Source organism: Platalea leucorodia (genome assembly GCF_965183815.1).
Source record: "Platalea leucorodia genome assembly, chromosome: 7".
In the NCBI taxonomy this organism is placed as follows: Eukaryota; Metazoa; Chordata; class Aves; order Pelecaniformes; family Threskiornithidae; genus Platalea; species Platalea leucorodia.
Genome location: NC_138829.1, coordinates 73565355 through 73587288, shown reverse-complemented (window position 1 = coordinate 73587288; position 21934 = coordinate 73565355). Strand labels below are relative to the sequence as shown.

The window sequence follows — 21934 nt, the reverse complement described above, 5'->3', positions numbered from 1 at the left end:
CACAAGCTGGCACCGGCAGCGTGTTTGCGGCGGCGTCTCCGGCGCGGCTCCCGGCGAGCGAAATACCACAAGCTGGCGCGGCAGGCGCGGCGGGCACGCGTGGGTGTGGGCGTGGGCGGCGCGGAGCTGACTCAGGGGCCGCCATCCGCTCCCCGCCCGCCGCTGCCCCCCGGCGTCCCCGGCACCGGCCCACGGCTGCCCGGGCAGGGGCACCCCGGGGCTGTGCCGGGGAGGGGGTCCCCACCCCGGGGTCTGCGGGGCCCGGGGGGCGCCCACCAGTGGGTGCCCGTGCCCACCCGCCTGGGGCGCACCCGGGCATGGCGGCGTGGGGGGACAGGCCCTGCCACCACCGGCTGGGCCCAGGGCGGGCGGAGGGGGTCCGGGAAGGGACGGGTGGAAGGATGGCGTGGTGGAGGACAGCTGGGGAGGCGGACAGACGGACGGGCGGAGGACAGCTGGGGAGGTGGATGGACGGATGGACGGATGGGTGGAGGGAAGGGCGGGTGAGGGCAGAAGGGCTGGCGGGCCGCAGGCAGGGCAGGTCGTGGGCAGCTGGATGGGCGGTGGGACAGACGGACAGCCGAATGGGCACCAGGATGGACGGAGCTGCGGTTGGAGGGGGACAGACGGATGGGTGATGGACAGACAGATGGATGGGTGACAGACAGACGGATGGGTGATGGACAGATGGATGGGTGATGGACAGATGGGTGACGGACAGATGGATGGGTGACGGACAGATGGATGGGTGATGGACAGATGGATGGGTGACGGACAGACGGATGTGCGATGGACAGATGGGTGGCTGGCTGAGCAGATGAACGGCCGGCTGGCGGGGTGGGGACGGGACGGGTGGCTGCAAGCGCCGATGGGTGGACGGACGGACGAATGGGCGGCAGGAGGACAGACGGACGGAGGAGCGCACGTGACGTGGGCGGCCAAGGGGAGGGTGGTGGGAGGGCCGGGGGTGCCCCAGGAGGGGTGGAGGCAGCGGGGCACGGGGCCAGCGGGCGGTGGGGCGGTGCCAGGGACAGGCAGGTGACAGCATGCCCGGGGCAGGGCCGGCAGCGGGCAAGAGCGGGCAGAGCTGTGGGCAGAGCCGGGCGGAGCTCGGGCAGGGTGGCTCGCCGGGTGGGGCCCGGGGGCCCGGCCAGGAGACGCCTCTGGGGTGACACAGCTGGAGGTGGCCCAGGGGTGGCCCAAGGGTGCCCCAAGGGTGACTTAAGGTTCGCCCAAGGGTGACTCAAGGTTCATCCAAGGGTGGCCTAAGGGTGGCCCAAGAGTGACTCAAGGTTTGCCAAAGGGTGGCCCAAGGTTGGCCCAGGGGTGGCCCAAGGTTGATCCAAACGTGGCCCAAACGTGGCCCAAGGGTGACTCAAGGTTTGCCAAAGGGTGGCCCAAGGTTGGCCCACGGGTGGCCCAAGGGTGGCCCAAGGGTGACTCAAGGTTTGCCCAAGGGTGGCCAAGGGGTAGCCCAAGGTTGATCCAAGTGTGGCCCAAGGGTGGCCCGAAGGTGACTCAAGGGTGGCCGAGGGGTGGCCCAAGGTTGACCCAAGGTTGATCCAAGGGTAGCCCAAAGGTGACTCAGGGGTGGCCCAAGGGTGGCCCAAGGGGGACCACGGCTGGAGGACGTCTGAGGGACACCAGGTAAGGAGGTGGCACACCCGGAGGTGGCAGGGGGGCACAGGGATGGCGGGGGGGCACCTACGGGGGGGGCACCCGCGGGGGCACAGGGATGGCGGGGAGGGCACCCGCGGGGGGCACCCGCGGGGGGCACGGGCGGGGGCAGGGCTCTGGGCCGGGACAGCCCCTCCCGGGGCGACCCCCGGGGCCGCCTCCCGCGCCCCCCCGCCGCGCCCGGGGGCGGGTCCGGGCCGCTCCGCTCCGCTCCGCCCCGCCCGCCGCCGGCGAGGGGCGGGCAGCACCGGCCGCACCGGGACCCGCCGGGCGGCACCGGGACCCGCCGGGCGGCACCGGCAGCGCCGGGCCGGGCAGCTGCGCCGGTCCCTCCCCGCCGCGCCGGGCGGCGGGAGGCGGTGAGCGGCGGCCGGGGATGCGGCGGGAGGAGCCGAGCGGGGCCGAGGGGCCCGGATGGTCCCGGCCCCCAGGGGCGGCGGGGGGCGGCGGGGCCGGGGGCTGCGGGGCCGGGGGCGGCGGGGCCGGGGGGCGGGAGCTGTGGGGCTGGGGGCTGCGGGGCTGGGAGCCGGGGGGCTGCGGGGCCGGGGGCTGCGGGGCTGGGGGCTGTGGGGCCGGGGGGTGGGAGCTGTGGGGCTGGGGGCTGCGGGGCCGGGGGCCGTGCGGATGCGGTGGGGGTGACCGGGGGGTGGGGGGGGGTGCGTGTCGGGCCGGGCCGTGGAGCCGTGTGAGCCCTGTGGCGTGGGGCAGGGCCGTGCCGGGGGGGCTCCCCTGTCCCGTCCCCCTGCCACCATGTGCCCTGCGCCCCCCTGAGCGCCCCAGGGCCTTGCAGGGTGCCCACGGCGTGGGGCAGGCGCTGGGCGCTGGCACGGCCGTGCCCCCCGGCTGCCCACCCCCGGGGCACGTGCGCGCCCCCCTGCCACACGTGTCCCCTGACACACGTGGACGGGCAAAGTCCCCGTGGCCTGGGCTGCCACCGCTGCCCGCCGGCCACACTCCGCTGGCCCGAGCCCTGCGCCGTGGGGCGCTGGCGCTGCCCACCCCGGGGGCACCCCACAGCCCACGCGGGAGGGCAGTGGGGCGAGCAGGGGGCTCACGGGGCGCCCACAGCCCAGCCCCAGAGCAGCCTCCGGAGAAGCCACATGCCCACTGCCTGGGGAGCGGGCAGCCCCTACAAGAAAGAACTGGCCTTGGTTACAATTAATTATTAAAACGAACGAGGCTGGAGGAACTGGAGCGAGGCCTGAGCCAGCCCGCGCCCCGGGGGACACCTGGGTCCCTTGCTGCCGGCGTGGGGAGGGGGCGTCCCCTGTCCCCGCCTGCCCGCGGTCACGGCCTGGGGTGAGCTGGGGGGACACGGCAGGGCCAGCGCGGTCACGGCCCGGGGTGAGCTGGGGGGACACGGCAGGGCCAGCGCGGTCACGGCCCGGGGTGAGCTGGGGGGACACGGCAGGGCCAGCGCGGCTGGGGGGCTGCAGTCACCGGTGCCGGGGCGCCCGACCCGGACACTCCCGCTCCCCCACAGGGGCTCACCAGTGTGGGGGCTCGCTGGTCTGGCCAGGAGAGGCCAGTGTGACTGGGACACGCCAGTATGGCTTGGGATAACCAGTACAGCTTGGAGTGACCAGTATGGCTGGGACACACCAGTATGGCTGAGTGACCAGTATGGCTGGGGCTTGCCAGTGTGGCTTGGTGGCCGATAACACCCGCGGTGGGTGTCCCGGGGTGCCCCGGCAGTGGTACCCGTGACGGGGTGTCTTGGGGTGCCCGTGGCCCTGTCGGTGGCAGCGCCGGGAAGGCGACGTCCCCCCGGTCCCCGCCGCCCCCGGTGCCCCCCCGCGGGGCGGCTAAAGATAGCACAGCCCCCCCGGCCCGGCGGGATCCGCCACCACCTGGCCCCCGGGCCGGTTAATCTTTAGCTGCTCGGCCGCTGTAATGAGGCCTCATTAACAGCCATTACACCGGTGGGGACAGGCTTCGGGACGGTGACACGGTGACACGCTTACAGGGGGCTTGGGCGGGCGCAGAGAGCCTGCGGGTGAGTGGGACGGGGGGACACGGGTGATGGTGATGGGGGACGTGGCCTTGGCGCCTGTGGCGCCTGGCTGCGGGTCGCGCCGGTGACACCGAGGGACAGGAGGTCCTGGCCACGTGGGTCCAGGGTTGACAGGGACGGACAGGGTCCCCAGGTGTCCCCGGGTGTGGCAGCTCTGCAGGAGGGTGACGGGCTCCTGGCAGGGTGACCCTGTCCCCAGTGTGGTGCTGGGGTCCCCAAGGGGTGACGGTGTCCCCAGGGGACATGTTGCAGTCCCCAGCAGCGTGCCAGGGCCCCTGGGGCCACGGTGGTGTCCGCGGGGGGGGCATCAGGGTCCCAGAGGGGCGACAGTGTCCCCAAGAGCCATGCCAGCGTCCCCAAGGGACGTGCCCGCAGCCCCCGGGGGTGCGCCGGGGCCCCAGGGGGTGTGTCACCGTCCCCAGGGGGTGTGTCAGCACGCCCGGCAGCGTGCCAGTGTCCCCAGGGAGCGTGCCAGGTTCCCAAGGCATGTGCCAGGGCCCCGGCGGGGCGTGCCAGGTTCCCAGCGGCTGCGCCAGGTCCCCAGCGGGGTGCCGGGGCCCCCAGGGGGGTGTGCCAGTGTCCCCAGAGTCTGTGCCAGTGTCCCCAGGGGACACGGCGGGCACCCAGGGGAGGTGGCAGGTCCCTGGGACGGGCTGGCGCGGGGAGATAAGGAGGCCGCGGGGGGGGTCCCGGCGCGGTGGAGGGACCGAGCCGCTATCGGGTGCCGGCAGCCCCGAGGGGCCCACGGGTGCTCCCAGGAGATTAGTGCGGGGGGCCGTGCCGGCGGCGGGGCGCAGGTGTGCGTGGCACGGGGGTGCGCGGTGCGGGTGTGTGCCCCGAGCACACCTGCGCCAGGGTCCAAACTCCGTGGCGGCGGCGGTGACGGCGGGAGGGCCTGGCCTCGTGCAGGTGGGTGGGGGCACGCCGGGACGCGGGGGGGTGCCAGCACACGTGTGCATGCGTGTGCGTGCCTGTGCATGCATGTGCATGAATGTGAAATGCACGCATGCTTGTGAGCATGTGTGCACGCATGTGCAAAGCCCCGGCTGCAAGCAGGGTCCTTGCCTGCGCGCGCGCCGGGGACCGGTGCCAGCCGCCGGCGGACAGGGACAAGGGGCAGAGCCGGGACCGCGGTGGCCTTTGCCCAGGTGGCCACGTGCACCCACATGCCCCCGAGCCCCCGCTCTGCGTGCCGGCTGGGTGCGGGGCGGCGTCACCGGGTGGGTGCCAGGCGGGGTGTCACCCCCCGGCATTTGTCACCCCACAGGTGCGGCGGGGACGCCCCAGGCCGGTGACATGGCGGGGGGGGGGCGCGGGGCTGGCCAAGCGCCTGGCGACCCTCCTCTCGGGGCTGCTGGAGTGCGGCGCCTTCTGCGGCATCATCTTCGGCTGGGCCTCCCTCGTCTTCGTCCTCAAGGAGCTGGGCTACTTCCAGGACCTGTGCGAGGCCACCACCACCGCCACCCTCGCACCCAACTGGACCCTGCTGCCCAGTAGGGTCCCTGTCCCCTAGCCACTGCTGGCCACCATCCCTGTCCCCGCAGTGGCCCTGGCCCTGCTGTTGCCCTGCCTTATGTCTCCCGTGTGCTTGTGTCCCCGGGTGCCGGTGGCCTGAGGTGCCCCAGGTTCCCACTGTCCTTGTCCCCGGGTCCCCACTGTCCCCATGCCCTGTGGTGCCCCATGTCCCTGCTGCTCGGTGACCTATAGTGCCCCATGTCCCTGCGGTCCTGGTGACCTGTGGTCCCCTGTGTCCCTGCTGTCCCTGTGCCCTGTGGTGCCCTGTGTCCCCACTGTCCCCGTGCCTGTGTATCTGCTGTCCCCATGCCCTCATCCCCGCTGTTCCCATGCCCATGTCCCCGTGCCTATGTCCCCGCTCTCCCCATGCCCTGCGGTGCCCCATGTCCCCGCTGTTCTGGTGCCCCAGGTCCCAGCTTTCCCGGTGCCCCGTGTCCCCACTGTTGGCATCCCCTGTGGTGCCTCGTGTCCCCGCTGTCGCCATGCCCGTGTCCCCGCTGTCCCCATGCCCATGTCCCCGCTGTCCCTGTGTCCCAGATGACAGCCTCCCCCCAGACTGCAGCCGGCAGGACGAGCAGTTCTCCCTGGTCTTCACCATCGGCTCCTTCATGAACAACTTCATGATCTTCCCCATGGGCTTCATCTTCGACCGCTTCGGCACCGCCGTCGCCCGCCTCATCGCCATGTGAGTGGGCGCGGGGGGCAGCGCCGGCGGCAGGGCTGGGGCACCCATGGGTGCCCGGGGGGGTGAAGGTTTGCTGTTGGGGTGCTGGCGGTGGAGGCAGGGTGTCATCCAGAGCGGGGTGGTTATCGAGGCAGCCAGGCAGGGTGGGGCAGGCAGGGCCCTGCCCGTGCCGGGGGGGCACCCGGGCCAGCTGGGGGGCACCCATGGCAGCCCAGGGCACTGGCTCTGGGGCACCGGGGGGGCACAACCCCTCCTGGTACCCGGCCCCCAGTGCCACCAAACGTCCCCAGCGTGTCCCGTGCCCCCCACGGCCCCAGGGGGCCCCCATTGCCCCCAGCCCCCCGTACGCCCTCAGGTCTCCTCAATGTCCCCCGGTACCCCCGTGACCGTAGGGGTCCCCCACGTCCCTTGGCCCCAGGGGTGCCAGGCGGCAGTGGGACACCCACGAGATATTGGGGTGCCCGGTGCCGATGGAACAGTGGTGCCGGGGCGTGGGGGTGCCAGCGGCCCCCAGGACCCCATCCCCACGTGTCACCGCTGTCCCCACGTCTCAGCTCCCTCTACACCGGCGGGACCCTGCTCGTCGCCTTCTCCACCCCAGGTGAGACCCCGCGGCCATCGGGTGCCCCAGCCCCGGGGGGGGACCCGGTGGGGATCCCCCCTTGTCCCTGCTGACCCCCATGTCCCCAGAGCTGGCGGTGCTGCTCTTCCCGGCCATGTCCATGCTGTCGGTGGGCGGCATCCTCCTCATCCTCACCAACATGCAGGTGAGTGTTCCCGGCACCCTGACCCCCACCCGGCGGCAGGGGCACCCTGCCCGGTGCTGGGGGGGCCCTGACGGCGTGGGGGGCCTCTCCGTGCCAGGTGGGCAACCTCTTTGGGAAGTACCGCTCCATCATCATCACCCTCTACAACGGGGCCTTCGACTCCTCGTCCGCCATCTTCCTCATCATCAAGGTGGGCGAGGGGGGACGACATGGAGGTGCTGGGGGGTGGTGCTGGGTGCCCCTGGGTGCCCGTTGCCGGCACGGGGAGGGCTGGGGACGGCGCTGGGGACAGCTGGGTCCCAGCTGGGGACACAGCCAGGGGACACAGATGGCTCACAGCAGGGGACGAAGCTGGGGACGCAGCTGGGGACACGGCTGGTGCCTGAGCAGGGCTGCGGCCCCGGGCGGGGGCGGTGGCCGGCACGGCCCGGTGGCAGCCTGTCCCTGTCCCTGTCCCCAGGTGCTGTACGAGCACGGGCTGTCCCTGCGGGCCATGTTCCTCTTCATGGCGGCCTCCAGCGCCTGGCACCTGCTGCGCACCCTCTTCCTCATGCCCTGCACCCGCATCCCCTACCCGCTGCCCCCTGCCTACAACTACGGGTAGGGGGGCCCTGCCTGCGCCCCGCGGGGCGGCGGCGCCCTGCCGGGGGGTGCCCGTCCCGTGGGTGGGGGGTGGGGGTGGTGGCCACGGTGGCGCCCATCCCGTGGGCGGTTGGTCCCATCCTGTGAGTGGTGGTGATGGCGATGCCTGTCCCGTGGGTGGCGATGGTGCTGTCCCGTGGGTGGTGGCAATGCCCGTCCTGTGGGTGGTGACAGTGCCCGTCCCGTGGGTGCTGGGTCCCGTCCCGTGGGTGGTGCTGGGTCCCATCTCTGTGGTTGGTGGTGGGTCTCGTCCCGTGGGTGTGGGTCCTGTCCCATGGCTGGTGGTGGGTCCCATCCTGTGGGGGCTGGGTCTCATCCCGTGGGCAGTGGTGGGTCCCGTACTGTGGGTGGTGGTGGGTCCTGTCCTGTGGGTGCTGGGTTCCATCCCGTGGGCAGTAGTGGGTCCCATCCCGTGGCTGGTGGTGGGTCCCATCCCGTGGGTGCTGGGTCCCATCCCGTGGGTGCTGGGTCCCGCCCCGTGGGCGGTGGTGGGTGCTGTCGCGCGGGCGGTGGGGTGCGGGGGTGACGGGGCGGCGGTGCCGCAGGCTGCGGTGCCGGGGGCGGTCCCAGTCGTACCGCACCTACGAGGAGAAGCGCCCGCCGGGGGAGGCCGGCCCCGAGGAGACCCCGCTGGAGCCCAGCGCCCCCAGAGGTGCGGGGGCGGGGCTGGCTGCGGGGGGCGGGGCTGGCTGCGGGGGGCGGGGCTGGGATGGGCTCGGGTGGGCGTGGCCATGTTGGTGACTGGCATGCGGGTGAGGTGGGCGTGGCCGCAGGGGTGAGCTGTGGGCCTGGCTATGCAGATGAAGTGGGAGTGGTCCGTGGTGTGGGCGTGGCCGGGCACGGGTGTGGTCCGAGTGTGGGTGTGGCCGAGCAGATGAAGGGGGCGTGGCTCTGGGCTGGGCTATACAGGGGTGGGGCCAAAGGGTGGGCGTGGCTATGCAGACGAAGGAGGTGTGGCCCCAGGCTGTGCATGGGTGTGGCCAGAGGGTGGGCGTGACTATGCAGATGAGGTGGGTGCACCTGGGCTGGGCGTGGCTGTGCATGGGTGTGGTCGGGGTGGGCGTGGCTGTGCAGACGAGGGGGGGTCCGAGCTGGGCGTGGCTGTGCATGGGTGTGGTCGGGGTGGGCGTGGCTGTGCAGATGAAGGGGCGTGCCCACGTGGGTGGATGCAGGTGGCGACGGTGGGAGTGACCGGGGCGGCAGTGGGTGGGGCTGGGGGCGTGTCCGGGGGCGGGGCTCGGTGTGGCAGTGGGCAGGGCCTCAGGGCGTGTCCGGGCGTGTCCCCGGGCGTGTCCCCAGCCCTGTCCCCGGGCGCAGGCGGCGAGGACCCCCCCGGGATGTCCTTCAGGGCCTGCGTCTGCTCGCGGCTCTTCGCCTGGCACGTGGCCTGGCTCTCCGTCATGCAGCTGCGGCACTACCTCTTCATCGGCACCCTCAACCCCCTGCTCAGCCACCTGGCCCACGGAGACGCCCGCCTGGGTAGGGCGCGGCACGGGCGGGGGTCGCCACCGGGGACGCCCCGGGGGCTCCGGCCCCGCCCTGACGCTGTCTCCCCGCAGTGAGCACCTACACCAACGCCTTCGCCTTCACCCAGCTCTGCGGGGTGCTCTGCGCCCCGTGGAACGGCCTCATCCTCGACCGACACAAGCGGGGCAAGAACCCCCGCCCCGAGGGTAACCGTCCCCGCGGGTCCCCGGGGAGCGCCCGCGCCGCCAGCGTCCCCCCCGCGCCCTCAGCGGGGCTCGCGGCTGGGTGCCACCGCCGCCGCGCCTGGGGACGGGGCACCGAGGGGCCCTGACCCCTCCGTGCCCAGGGACGTGTCCCCTCCATGCCCGGACCCCTCCGTGCCCGCAGGAGCCCTGGGGATGCTGGCTGACCTGCAGGCCTCCGTGCTGTCGCTGGTGGTGACGGTGACGCAGTGCGTGCTCTTCTCCATCTGCGCGGCGGTGCCCGTGCTGCCCGTCCAGTTCGCCACCTTCGTGCTGCAGGTGCTGAGCCGCTCCTTCCTCTACGGGGGCAACGCCGCCTTCCTGGCCATCGCGTGAGTCCTGCGGCCAGCCCTGCCGCCGCAGCGGGGCACGGGGCGGCGGTGGCAGGGACCGGGCCCTGGGGTCAGGGGGGTGGTGGCAGGGGACAGGGTGGCGGGGGACAAGGCGGTGGAGGACAGGGTGGTGGTGGTAGGGGATGGTGGCAGGGTCGTCATAGGGGTGGCAGGGGACAGGATGGTGGGGGGACAGGGTGGCAGGGACAGGGTGGTGGTGGCAGGGGACAGTGGCAGGGGTCAGGGCGGTGGGGTCAGGGTGGTGGTGGCAGGGGACAGGGTGGCGGGGGACAGGGTGGTGGTGGCAGGGGATGGTGGCAGGGTCATCATGGGGGTGGCAGGGGTCAGGGTGGTGGGGGGACAGGGTGGCAGTGGCAGGGGACAGTGGCAGGGGACAGGGCAGTGGGGTCAGGGTGGTGGTGGCAGGGGAAGGTGGCAGGGTCGGGGGGTGGCAGGGTGGGGGTGGCAGGGTGCGGTGGTGACGCGGTGGTGGCCGGGCAGGTTCCCCCCACAGCACTTTGGGAAGCTGTACGGGCTGGCCATGGCGCTGTCGGCGGTGGTGGCCCTGCTGCAGTACCCCTGCATCACCCTGGTGCGCGGGCCGCTCCACGGGGACCCCTTCTACGTGAGTGTCTGCCCGCGGCTGCCCCGGGGAGGGACGGGGTCCTGCCCCACGGGGGAAGGGGTCCCACCCGGGGAGGGACGGGGGTCCTGGCCCATGGGGGAAGGGGTCCCACCCGGGGAGGGATGGGGTCCTGCCCCACGGGGGAAGGGGTCCCACCCGGGGAGGGACGGGGGTCCTGGCCCACGGGGGAAGGGGTCCTGCCCCAGGGAGGGACGGGGGTCCTGGCCCTGGTCCGTGGTAGGGTCAGGGTGCTGGCCCATGGCAGGGTGGGGGTCCTGCCCCTTGGAGAATGCGGGTCCTGTGGCTAGCACAGGGGACCTCGGGGGCTGTGGGGCTGGGCCGGGGCACCCCCTTGGGTCGGGTCAGCCCCCCAGCCCCGTGCCCTGACGCCCCCCTCCCCTGACGCCCCCTCCCCAGGTGAACTTGGGGCTCATCGCCGTCGTGCTGGTGGCCTTCGTCAGTCCCGTGGTGGTGGCCCGCGAGTACCGGCGGCGAGTCAAGGAGCTGGGGGCTGCCGGCACCCCCCTCGCAGCCCCCCCAGGCGCCGAGACCCCCGCCGAGATGCCCCACTGAGCCCCGCGCCCGCCAGGTGCCAGCCCAGCACCCAGCACCCGCTGCACCCCATTTTTCTATTGGACTTGGGGGGCTGCTGTGCCAGTGGGATGGGGGGGTTGGGGGGCAATAAACAGCGATGACCCCTCTGCTCACTGTGCTGCTGCCGCTGGGGCTTCTCCAGTGTCTGCTATGGGGTTGAACACCCCACTGCCTCCCAGACCTGGGGGGCGCAGACCCCTCCCCATGGACACCGGCACACGCGGACACCCAGCCTCTGGGCACCTCTGGTTTACTGGGTCAGGGACAGGGGCCACTGCGGGTCTTCAGGGACTGGGGGGCCACGGCAGCACCCCTGGGTGCCCTCAGTACTGGCAGATGAAGGGGCGCAGCTGGAAGCACATCCTGCTTCTCCAGAGCCCATCTGGGGACAGGGGCCAGTGTCAGGGCCATGGGGTGGCCCCCAGTGCCCCCAGTGCCCTGTACCCCCTCCCAGTGCCCCTTCCCATTGCCCCCAGTAGCCCTGTGCCCCCTCCCCATGCCCCAGTAGCCCTGTGCCCCCTCCCACTGCCCTCAGTAGCTCTATGTCCCCTCCCAGTGACCCCTCCCATTGCCCCCAGTAGCCCTGTGCCCCCTCCCAGTGACCCCTCCTGTTGTCCCCGGTGGCCTGTGCCCCCCCAGTGCCCAGGTGCCCCGGCACGGCGGCTGGGGTGCGGGTGCCCTCACCGTAGGTGCTGAGGGTGGTGCAGGTGGCGAAGAGGTGGCAGGGCTGGGTGGGCGCCCAGTTGGCGTAGTTCCAGGGGCTGTTGTCCTCCCACTGGGACCCCCACTGCTCCCCCTGCCGCAGTGCTGCCTCAGCACCCCATACCCAGCCCCTCGCCCCCAAAAACCAACCCCAGCACCCACACCCAGCCCCAGCACCCCATACCCAGCCCCTCGCCCCCAAAAACCAACCCCAGCACCCACGCTCAGCCCTAGCACCCCATACCCAGCCCCTCGCCCCCAAAAACCACCCCCAGCACCCCATACCCAGCCCCTCGCCCCAAAAACCAACCCCAGCACCCACACCCAGCCCTAGCACCCCATACCCAGCCCCTCGCCCCCAAAAACCAACCCCAGCACCCACACCCAGCCCTAGCACCCCATACCCAGCCCCTCGCCCCCAAAAACCAACCCCAGCACCCCCACCCAGCCCCAGCACCCCATACCCAGCCCCTCGCCCCCAAAAACCAACCCCAGCACCCACGCTCAGCCCTAGCACCCCATACCCAGCCCCTCGCCCCCAAAAACCACCCCCAGCACCCCATACCCAGCCCCTCGCCCCCAAAAACCAACCCCAGCACCCACACCCAGCCCTAGCACCCCATACCCAGCCCCTCGCCCCCAAAAACCAACCCCAGCACCCCCACCCAGCCCCAGCACCCCATACCCAGCCCCTCGCCCCCAAAAACCAACCCCAGCACCCACGCTCAGCCCTAGCACCCCATACCCAGCCCCTCGCCCCCAAAAACCACCCCCAGCACCCCATACCCAGCCCCTTGCCCCCAAAAACCAACCCCAGCACCCACACCCAGCCCTAGCACCCCATACCCAGCCCCTCGCCCCCAAAAACCAACCCCAGCACCCACACCCAGCCCCAGCACCCCATACCCAGCCCCTCGCCCCCAAAAACCAACCCCAGCACCCACGCCCAGCCCCAGCACCCCATACCCAGCCCCTCACCCCCAAAAACCAACCCCAGCACCCACGCCCAGCCCCAGTACCCCATACCCAGCCCCTCGCCCCCAAAAACCACCCCCAGCACCCCATACCCAGCCCCTCGCCCCCAAAAACCAACCCCAGCACCCACGCCCAGCCCCAGCACCCCATACCCAGTTCTAGACCCAGCACCCAGCTGCAGCACCCCTTAGCCAGCCCCAACACCAGCCCCAGCACCCCATAACCAGCACCCAGCTCCCGCACCCACGCCCAGCCCCAGCACCCCATACCCAGCAGCCCACACTCAGTCCCAGCACCCGCACCCAGCACCCTGCTCCGGCACCCCTCAGCCAGCGCCAGCACCAGCCCCAGCACCAGCCCCCGCGCCCACGCCGAGCCCCCGCGCCCACGCTGAGCCCCAGCCCTGCTCCCCGCGCCCGGGTGGGGGCCGGGCCCCCCTCACCCTGTACTTGGTGACGGCCCCGATCCAGAGCGAGATGCAAGTGTAGGTGCGGGCCAGGTCCATCAGCTCCTTGTTGCGGGCGGCGCTGTGCACCGAGGCCAGCTGCCCCCCCAGCACCTCCTGGCAGTACCGCTGCGGGACAGGGCATGGCTTGGCACCCCGCGGCACCCACCGGCACCCGCCGGCGCCCGCCGGGCACCCCGTCCCCCTCACCTGGGCGAACGCGTAGGAGCGGAAGTTCATCACCACCTTGTAGCGAAGGTGGTGGCCCTCCTTGGCCGTGCCTGCGGGGACCTCCTGGGGGTGGTGGGGGGCTGGCACCGGGGACGGGGTGAGGGCTGGCACCGGGGGGGTCCCTCTGATGCCCACCGCCAGCCCCGGGGCACGCGGCACTGGCCCGGTGGAGTGAGCGCGGCACCTCCTGGGTGCCCGGGGTGGCCAGGGGAGCAGGGGGGTCCCCACCGTGTCCCCGCGGGGTGGGTGGCCTGGCGGGCACTCACCGGGGTGGCTGGCGGAGGCCATGCCCAGCAGTGCCAGGGAGAGGAGCAGGCAGGGCTGCATGGCGGGGCTGGGGACACCGGCGGCGCTGGGGACACCGGCGGCGCTGGGGACACCGGCACCCTTTGCCACCCTGAGGCCACCCCCATGTCCCCAGTGAATCATTGCCAACCCCAGCATCACCCCATCCTCCCCATGTCCCCTGTGCCGCCCCCTCTGTGCTCCAGTATCCCTCTGCCACCCCCAGTGCCACCCTGTGCCCTGTCCCCACTGCCCCTGCTGCCACCCCAACGGCCCCCAGCCTCCCGTGTCCCTGGTTCCCCACTGCCATCCCTGGGGCCACCCCATCCCCGGGGCACCCTGTGTCACACCATCCCCCCCGTGTCCCCCAGGCACCCCAGAGCCCCCCGTGCCAGCCTCAGGGACACCCACCCCGGTCCCCAGCCCTGGCAGCTGGGGGCTGAGCCCTCCCCGCTGTCCCCGTCCCTGCTCCTCACCTGGGGCTTGGGGGGCTCTGCCCACTGTCACCCTTATACGGGTGACAGGGCCACATGTCCCCGCCACAGCCTTGCGCCACCCCCACCGTGGTCCCCACCCGCCAACTGCTGGGGACACTGGGGGGGCACCCCGTGGGTCCTGCCTGCACCCTGCCTGCACCTGCCTGGCCCTGCCCGGCACTGGGGCACCCACCGGCCCCCTGGGGTTCGGGGACAGGGGGCTGCGGGGCGGGGGCGCAGGGCAGAGGGGTGGGGGCTGCGGGGGGTGCGGGGGGCTCAGGGGCGGGGGCTGCGGGGTGCACGTAGGAGGGTGCTGCAGGGTGCACGGGGCATGGGGGTGGGGGTGCCGGGGGTGCCGGGGGGGTTGGGGTGCTGATACCATCTCCCGCCGGGCAGCGCTTGCCCATGGGCCGTTTCCTCCCCAACGGCCATGGCCCCCGGGGTCCGGCCCGGCCGTTGGCCCGCAGCCCCCCCCGGCCTGGCCCCCCCGGCAGCCCCGGGCCTGCGGGGCTCATGGCTCAGCTCCCCGTAGCCCCCACCCTGGACCCCGCGCCTCTCGCCCATGCACCCCATGCCCCTGCAGCCCCTACCCCGTGCACCCCACACCCCCATCCCCACGCCCCGTGCACCCCCCAACCCGCAGCCCCCTCCCCTGGACCCCGCGCCCCTCGCCTGTGCACCCCCCACCCCAGCAGCCCCCTCGCTGGGGCCATGTGCACCCCGGACCCCAGCAACTCCCACCCCGTGCCCCGGGCACCCTGCGTGCCAGCAGCCCCCTCCCTGTGCCCTGAGCACCCCAGACCCCGCAGCCCCCTCCTCTGGGCACCCTGCACCCCTCTCCTGTGCACCCCACATCCCCATGCCCTGTGCACCCCAGACCCCGCAGCCCCCTCCTCTGGACCAAGCGCACCCCGTGCAGCGGCCAGGCAGGGCGCAGGCAGGGCGCAGGCAGGGCCCCCCCGGTGCCCCCCGGTGCCCGGCGGTTGGCGGGTGGGGGTGCAGCGGGGCTGGGGCTGGGGTGGCGCAAGGCTGCGGTCGGGGACACGTGGCCCTGTCACTGCTATAAGGGGGACCGCGGGCAGAGCCCCCCAGCCTGCAGCGGGCAGAGCCCCCCAGCCCCAGGTGAGGAGTGGGGACGGGGACAGCGGGGGGGGCTCAGCCCCCAGCTGCTGGGGCTGGGACCGGGGTGGGTGTCCCTGAGGCTGGCACGGGGGGCTCTGGGGTGCCTGGGGGACATGGAGGGGATGGGGTGGCACAGGGTGCCCAGGGGACTGGGGGGGCCCTGGGGATGGCAGTGGGGAACCAGGGACGTGGCGGGGCTGGGGGCTGTGGGAGTGACACCGGGGTGGCAGAGGGACATTGGGGTTTGGGGGAGTGGCACGGGGGACGTGGGGGGGACGGGGTGACGCTGGGGGTGGCAGAGGGGCACCAGGCACATAGGGGTGGCAGAGGGTCACTGGGGACATGGGGATGGCCCGAGGGTGGCAGAGGGTGACTGGGGACATGGCACCTCCCAAGGGTGCCCGAGGGCGCCGGTGTCCCCAGCCCCGCCATGCAGCCCTGCCTGCTCCTCGCCCTGGCCCTGCTGGGCATGGCCTCTGCCAGCCACCCCGGTGAGTGCCCGCCAGGCCACCCACCCCGTGGGGACACCGCAGGGACCCCCCCCGGTCCTCCGCACCCCGTGTGCCCGGGCTGACGCCCGCCGGTGCCCCCAGCCCCTGCCAGCCCCGAGGCGGAGGCGGTGGCGCTGGAGGTGCCGGAGGAGGACACCCGCTGCCCGCTGGAGAGCGAGGCACAGACGTTCAGGGGATCAGGGGATGCAGGGGATGGTGGGGATGCAGGGGATGGTGGGGATGCAGGGGATGCAGGGGATGCAGGGGATGCAGGGGATGGTGGGGATGCAGGGGATGCAGGGGATGCAGGGGATGGTGGGGATGCAGGGGATGCAGGGGATGCAGGGAATGCAGGGGATGCAGGGGATGGTGGGGATGCAGGGGATGCAGGGGATGCAGGGGATGCAGGGGATGGTGGGGATGCAGGGGATGCAGGGGATGGTGGGGATGCAGGGGATGCAGGGGATGCAGGGGATGGTGGGGATGCAGGGGATGCAGGGGGGCCTCAGGACGGGAGGTGGTACCCGGGGGCTGGCGTATGGCAGGTTGGGGGCTGGCAGCAGGGGGGTTAGGGTCAGGTCCTGGGGGGTTTGGGGCTGGCCCCTGGGGGTTTAGGGTTGGGTTCCTGGGGTCTGGGTGCTGGTCCCTGGGGCGGTGGGTGCTGGTGAGTGCCAGGGCTGACCCCCCTTCTTCCCCCCGCAGATGGGGGCTGGAGAAGCATGAAGTGCCGCCTGAGGCTGCCCTTCGTCTGCGAGTACTGAGGGGCTCGGCCCCCCCCGGGTGACCCCCAGCCCCTGAGGCCCCCGCGGGCACCCTCCTGCTGCCGTCCCCCCCCACCGGCCCCATGGCGGGGGGCTGCACCCCCACCCCGGATCTCAGTAAAGTGTCTGCTGTCAGCACCCATCTCTGTGTTTGGGCCCTGGGCAGGGGGGTGGGGGGGCCCGGGGGGCCCGGCGCGGGTGCCGGGGCTGTAATGGGGCGGTGGGAGGCACCCTGGGGTGCACAGTGGGGGGAGGCCTGGGGACAGGGGTGTCCCTTGTACCCTGCACGGCCCCTGTGTGGGCAATGGGGGAGGCACAGGGCCCCCTCCCCACAGGCACCCTGACGCCGTGCCCCAGGGTCACCCCCAGACCGGTGGCATCAGCCCCAGCCCTTCCCATCGGCCCCCCATCGCCACCCCTCGCCCCCGCAGAGGCTGGAGACGGACGGGTGCTGCGAGCCGAAGGTTTATTGGGGGGTGCAGCCCCCCAGCGCGGGGCTGGCTGGAGCAGGGAGGTGCCGGGGTCCGGGGGGGGGGGCACCAGGGGGCTCGGTAAGGGTACCCCTCGGTACCGGCGGGTGCATCCCCAGCACCCATCTGGGGGGGAGAGGGGGTCACCCCTGGCACCCACAGCGCTCACCGCCCCAGGGAGCAGCACCCAGCCCCCCCAGACGGAGATGTGGGAGCTGCGGGGACCCGGGGCCGTGGGGCGGGACCCCGGCCAGGCGGCGCCTGCTGAGGGGAGCACTGGGCACCTGGGTCAGGGCAATGGGGCTGGGGCACCCTGGGGAGACTGGGACAGGGCTGGGGCACCCAGGGGTGGGCACTGGGGACAGGGGGAGAGGGCTGGGACACCCAAAGATGGATATTGGGGACACTGGGACAGGGCTGGGATGCCCAGGGTGGGCACTGGGGAGACTGGGACAGGGCTGGGGCACCCAGGGGTGGGCACTGGGGAGACTGGGACAGGGCTGAGGCACCCAGGATGGGCACTGGGGAGACTGGGACAGGGCTGGGGCACCCAGGATGGGCGCTGGGGACACGGCGGGCAGTAGGAGCCTGGCGGGGGTCCCAGTGAGCCCCTGACCCGGCCGCGGGCGATGGCCCCGGTGCAGATGAGCCGGCTGCAGATGGGGGCCGGGTTCCTGCGGTGGCACCGGGCGCACACGCGGTGGGAGTCGCGGGGCACCGGGAGTCAGCACGGTGGCAGCCAGGGGGCTGTGTCCCCCGTCCCCACACCCTGGGCACCCCAGCCCTGGTGCCCACCTGGGTGGCCCTTGGGGGACATCCCTGGGTCCCCGTGACCCTCTGCCACCCCTGGGGCCACCCCACATGCCTCGTACCCCTCTGCCACCCTCAGTGTCACCCCCTTCTCCCCACGTCCCCTGGGCCACCCCCACGGCCCTGTGTCCCTCTGCCACCCCCGGTGCCACCATGTGCCCTGTTCCCTGTGCCCCTGCTGCCACCCCTGCGGCCCCGACATCGTCCCCACGGCCACCCCTGCCCCTTGGCCACCAGTGTCACCCCCACCGCCCCATGCGTCCCCTGTGCCCTGTCCCAGTGGCAGCGCGGGATAGCGTGTGCCAGCCGTGGCGGGGTCTGGGGGGGACGATGCGGGGCCCCCCCGGCTGGGCGCGGGCAGGGGGCTGCCCCACGGTGCCCGGGGCTAGAGGCCGAGGGAGAAGGTGCCGGAGTCGGTGGACTGCTTGTCTCGGCTGCAGCCCCCCAGCGCCCCGGGGGGACACGCCGTGGGGCTGGCGGGGGGCGCGGGCACGCCAGCCTCTGGCACCTGTGGGGCAGGGGACGGGTGCCGGGTTAGTCCCTGCCCCATGGCCAGGGCACCGGGGGGCTCAGGGGCACTGCCTGCACGTCCCCCCGCCAGCTAGCCCCACACGTGCCCCAGCGTGGCCCCAGCCCCACGGCAGCCCCAGCCCCACGGCAGCCCCGGCCCCACGGCGGCCCCAGCCCCACAGCTGACCTCCTCGAACTTGCGGGCCTTGTAGTGCTCGGCTCCCTTGAGGAAGTTGAGCAGGATGATGTCGCACAGCACCGTGCCCTGGGGGCGGCAGCGTTGGGGTGGGGGGGCCCATGCTATGGGGCACCCCCCAACACCCCAGGCCCCCCCCCGGTGCCAGGCTGCCTCCACCCTGGGGCTGTGCTGTGTCCCCTGCCCCACGGCTGTGGGGTTTCCCTCTATCTCCCTGCCCCACAGCTATGGGGTTCCCCCCCCCCGCCACTGTGGGGCATCACTGCCCCCCCGCCCCACACCTGGGGGGTGCACAGGGCCTCTCCCAAGCCCCCCCGCCTGCCCCTCCTGAGATGCCATCGCTTGGGGGCTGAGAACGGCCACAACTCACCACGCCGATGGAGGTGAAAGCTGCCACGGTGTTGATGAGGGTGGGGACAATGCCGAACTTCCCAGCCTGGGGGCGCAGAGAGCCCCGTCGGTGGGGTCCCCACCCCCCGGCCCCCCCGGCCCCCCCGGCCCCCGGCCCCGCACGTACGTTGCCGTACACCAGGACGTCGAAGCGGATGCCGAAGGCCTTGGTGAGGGTGCGGCGCTCGGTGCCGTCCTGCCAGCGGTAGTACCGGGCGTGCCTGCGCGGGGAGGCGGGGGACAGGGGGCCGTGCCGGACTGCGCACACGCGTGCGACACGCGTGTCCCCGTGCGGCACGCGTGCCCCACCTGAAGTTGTAGCCGGGGGCGGGGGCGCGGGCGAGGCCGTCCAGGCGGGTGAAGGAGTAGCGGGGCAGGCAGCGCTCCCAGGCGCGGTCCAGGTCGCACACCCACCCGATCTTGATGCCCAGCACCCCCCCCTGCCCCGCCGCCAGCGTCAGCCGCGCGCGGGGGCCCCGCGGCCCCCGTCCCCCCGCTCCACCTCCCGCGGCCCCCCCCACGTCCCCGTGTCCCCACGTCCCCACATCCCCGTGCCCTGCATCCCACATCCCCGTGTCCCCAAGTCCCACATCCCTGCGTCCCCACACGCCACCTCCCTGCGTCCCACGTCCCAAACCCCATGCCCCCACGTCCACGTCCCTGTGTCCCCACATCCCACATCTCTGCATCCCACGTCCCCATGTCCCCGGGTCCCAGGTCCCCATGTCCCCCCCATCCCATGTCTCATGTCCCCACGTCCCCACGCCCCACGTCCCCATGTCCCATGTCCCCGCGTCCCCTGTCTCACGTCCCTGTGTCCCCACATCTCTGCATCCCATGTCCCCATGTCCCCAGGTCCCATGTCCCCGTGTCCCCACATCCCACATCTCCGCATCCCACGTCCCCATGTCCCCAGGTCCCACGTCCCTGTGTCCCCAGGTCCCACACCGCGTCCCCCGGCTCACGGTGGCGGCCAGCGTGGGGAAGTCCTGCCCGGCGAGGCGCGCCACGTCCCCCAGCCGCAGGATGGGGCAGAGCGGCTGCCGCTCGGGGTGGAAGCGGCAGCGGCCCAGCTCCCCGCCGCTGCCGGGGGGCGGCAGGTTGGCCCTGGGGGACACGGGGGACGCGGGGCTCAGCCAGCCGGGCTGCGGGCACGCGTCCCCCCGCCGCCCCCGTGCCCCCGCTCACTTCTCGAAGCCGAAGAGCGGGAAGCGGATGCTGTTCTTGATGAAGACGGTGAAGTTCTCAGCCTCCAGCATGACGGGTCTGGGGGCAGAGGGGGCGTCCCTGGGGCCGCGGCGGGGGCACGGGCCCCTGTCCCCCCGCCCCGCCGTGTCCCCCCCGGTGCACTCACACGTCGACGGTGTCCACCTCCGGCGGGCACCAGCCCTGGATCTCGCAGGTGCGCAGGGTCCCGTTGTAGGGGACGCAGCGCCCCGTCAGCACCCCTGCCGGAGCCCCCGTCAGCGCGGCCGCCGCGGGCCTCGGCCCCCCGCTCCCCGTCCCCGGGGCGGGGGCCCCCCTCACCGCTGCCCGTGGCGGGGCTCTTCCCCCGGCAGTCGCGGTCGGCCGTGCAGCGGTACTCGGCCTCGCTCTGCGGGGAGCGGGGGTCAGCCCGGGCGGGGGGCACGGGGACGCCCCGCCGCCACCCCCAGCCCCGTACCTCGGGGCAGACGCCCTGCGCCTGGTTCTCCGTCAGGATCTGCTTGGTGACCACCACGAACACCGAGGTGCCCTGGGGGGGACGTCGCCGTCACCCTGACCGCCCCCGGCTCCGTCCCGGAGGGGAAACCGAGGCAGGGGAGGGACCCCGCCGCCCCTCACCTGGTGCGGGGTGACGTAGTCGGCCGTGTCCAGCACCCGGCCGGCATAGTGCCCGATGCCCTTGACCTTGGTCACCACCGAGGACTCAATGACGGTGTCCCGCACCTGGTAGGCTTTCTCGTGGAGGAACACCCAGCTGGGACAACACCCGCGGGGGGTGACGCTGGGGACGGCTACCCCCCGGACCTGCCTGGGCCCCCCGTCACCCCCACCCCACCCAGAGCTGCCGGGGCCCTGGGGCGCCTGGGGCTGCCGGGGCGGGTGGCCACCGGTCCTCTGATTGTCACCCGCCCGCGCCCCGCCGGTGGCCGCTGTCACCCCCTGGGGAGCACCCGGGGTCAGACAACCCCCCGTCACCCGCTGCGGCCGTGCTGCTGCTCCCGCCCCTCTTTGTCACCCGCACTGACACTGTCCCCCACCCGTCACCCGCACCGACCCTGTCCCCCACCCGTCACCCACACCGATGCTCTCCTTGTGTCACGCACACCACCACCGCCACCCCCCGTCACCCCCACGGGCACGCTCTCCTGGCTGTCCCCATCGCGTCCCCCGTGCCGGCACACCTGGCGCTCCCGGCGCTGACACACTTGTCACCCTCTCGCCTGTCCCCCCCTCCGCCCCGTCACCCCCGCCGTCCCCCGCCGCTGCTGGCCGGCCACCCCGCTCCCCGCACCACCGCCCGGGCCGCCCCCCCGCCACCGTCCCCCCGCCACCGAGGAGGCCCGGGCGAGGCGGGGTGGCGGGGCCTCACCCGACGAAGTAGGCGAGGATGAGGAGCTGCACCCCGCGGTTGACGGCCCCCACCACCCAGCTCTTCACCACCACCGACTTGGCCGTCTCGTAGGAGAAGAAGTCGGTCACCCAGCGGGTGCCGGGGCGCGGCGGGGGCATGGGCAGCGGCGGGCAGGGGTGCGGGCAGGGGTGCGGGCAGGGGTGCGGGCAGCGGCGGGCGATGCGGGCAGGGATGGCAGCCGCGGGCAGGGGTGCGGGCAGCGGCGGGCAGGAGCAGGGAGGGGTGCGGGCAGCAGAGGCTGGTGCGGGCAGGGGCGGGCAGGGGTGCGGGCAGGGTCGGGCAGGGGTGCGGGCGGCGGGGGGCGATGCGGGCAGGGATGGCGGCCGCGGGCAGGGCGGGCAGCAGGCAGGGGTGCGGGCAGCAGAGGCGGGTGCGGGCAGGGCGGGCAGCCGCAGGCAGGGGTGCGGGCAGCGGGGGGCGGGGCGGAGGAGGGGGAGGGCGGGGGCGGGGCCGCCCCCGGGCCGGGGGGGCCGTGCCCGGTGCCCCCCCCCGGGGCTCCCCCGCAGGGGCGGGGCCGGGGGTGCCCGGCTTGGGGGGGCCCCGGGGGCGCTGACGTGGGGGGGCGCCGTGTGCGCGGGGCCGGGGGCGCCCCCGGTTTTGGGGCGCCTCCTGTTGGGGGTGACCCGGGTGGGAGCCCCGTGCTGGGGGTGCTCCCTGCTGGGAGCCCCCGTTTCGGGGAGCCCCGTGTTTGTGGGTGCCCCCATTTCGGGGTGCCCCCCCCAGGTGACGTCACGGGGGTCCCCCGGCGCTGACCAATGGGGGCGCGGCCCCTCCGGCCAGCGCCCCCCCCGCCGCCCCCGCCCGCCGCCTCTCTATGGTGCCAGGCGAGGCAGCGCGGCGGGGGCGGCCTCGGGAGCGGCCGCTCTAGCCCCCTCCGCAGCCCCCCACCTCCC

The 21934-nt window shown here is 73.7% G+C and overlaps 3 protein-coding genes across 4 annotated transcripts; 1 reads left to right on the top strand and 2 right to left on the bottom strand.

Moving 5' to 3' along the window:
- Positions 1-4020: 4020 nt before the first annotated feature.
- On the top strand, positions 4021-10656 carry SLC43A3 (solute carrier family 43 member 3). Of its 2 annotated transcripts, XM_082317606.1 has the most exons (13): positions 4176-4600; positions 4959-5184; positions 5744-5891; positions 6446-6492; positions 6582-6658; positions 6756-6848; positions 7119-7258; positions 7846-7952; positions 8618-8779; positions 8860-8973; positions 9155-9341; positions 9843-9966; positions 10384-10651. In XM_082317606.1, the coding sequence occupies exons 1-13, from the start codon at positions 4178-4180 to the stop codon at positions 10537-10539; spliced, it is 2004 nt and encodes a 667-aa protein (XP_082173732.1). In that variant the 5' UTR covers positions 4176-4177; the 3' UTR covers positions 10540-10651. The 2 variants fall into 2 exon arrangements, with proteins under 2 accessions (XP_082173731.1, XP_082173732.1); XM_082317605.1 differs by lacking the exon at positions 4959-5184 and having other exon boundaries at positions 4021-4600; positions 10384-10656.
- Positions 10657-10883: 227 nt separating this feature from the next.
- PRG3 (proteoglycan 3, pro eosinophil major basic protein 2) lies at positions 10884-13201 on the bottom strand (the record flags this gene model as incomplete). Its single annotated transcript, XM_082317332.1, has 5 exons — positions 10884-10942; positions 11245-11356; positions 12680-12811; positions 12893-12993; positions 13180-13201. 5 exons carry the CDS (start codon positions 13199-13201, stop codon positions 10884-10886), a joined length of 426 nt encoding a protein of 141 aa, XP_082173458.1.
- Positions 13202-17639: 4438 nt separating this feature from the next.
- Positions 17640-21139, bottom strand: P2RX3 (purinergic receptor P2X 3; the record flags this gene model as incomplete). The annotated part of the gene is made up of 12 exons (XM_082317425.1): positions 17640-17836; positions 18026-18103; positions 18405-18470; positions 18552-18645; positions 18734-18864; positions 19390-19531; positions 19613-19690; positions 19779-19872; positions 19952-20018; positions 20088-20159; positions 20249-20384; positions 21000-21139. 12 exons carry the CDS (start codon positions 21137-21139, stop codon positions 17714-17716), a joined length of 1221 nt encoding a protein of 406 aa, XP_082173551.1. The 3' UTR covers positions 17640-17713.
- Between the last annotated feature and the right edge of the window lie 795 nt (positions 21140-21934).

What these genes read in the sequence shown, in the direction of transcription:
- SLC43A3 (XM_082317606.1), top strand. Translation starts at nt 4,178, where the DNA reads ATGTGCCAGGGCCCCGGCGGGGCGTGCCAGGTTCCCAGCGGCTGCGCC. An exon ending in GAGGGCCTGGCCTCGTGCAG is followed by an intron (nt 4,601 to 4,958) that starts GTGGGTGGGGGC and finishes GTCACCCCACAG; the next exon opens with GTGCGGCGGGGACGCCCCAG. An exon ending in TCATCCTCACCAACATGCAG is followed by an intron (nt 6,659 to 6,755) that starts GTGAGTGTTCCC and finishes TCTCCGTGCCAG; the next exon opens with GTGGGCAACCTCTTTGGGAA.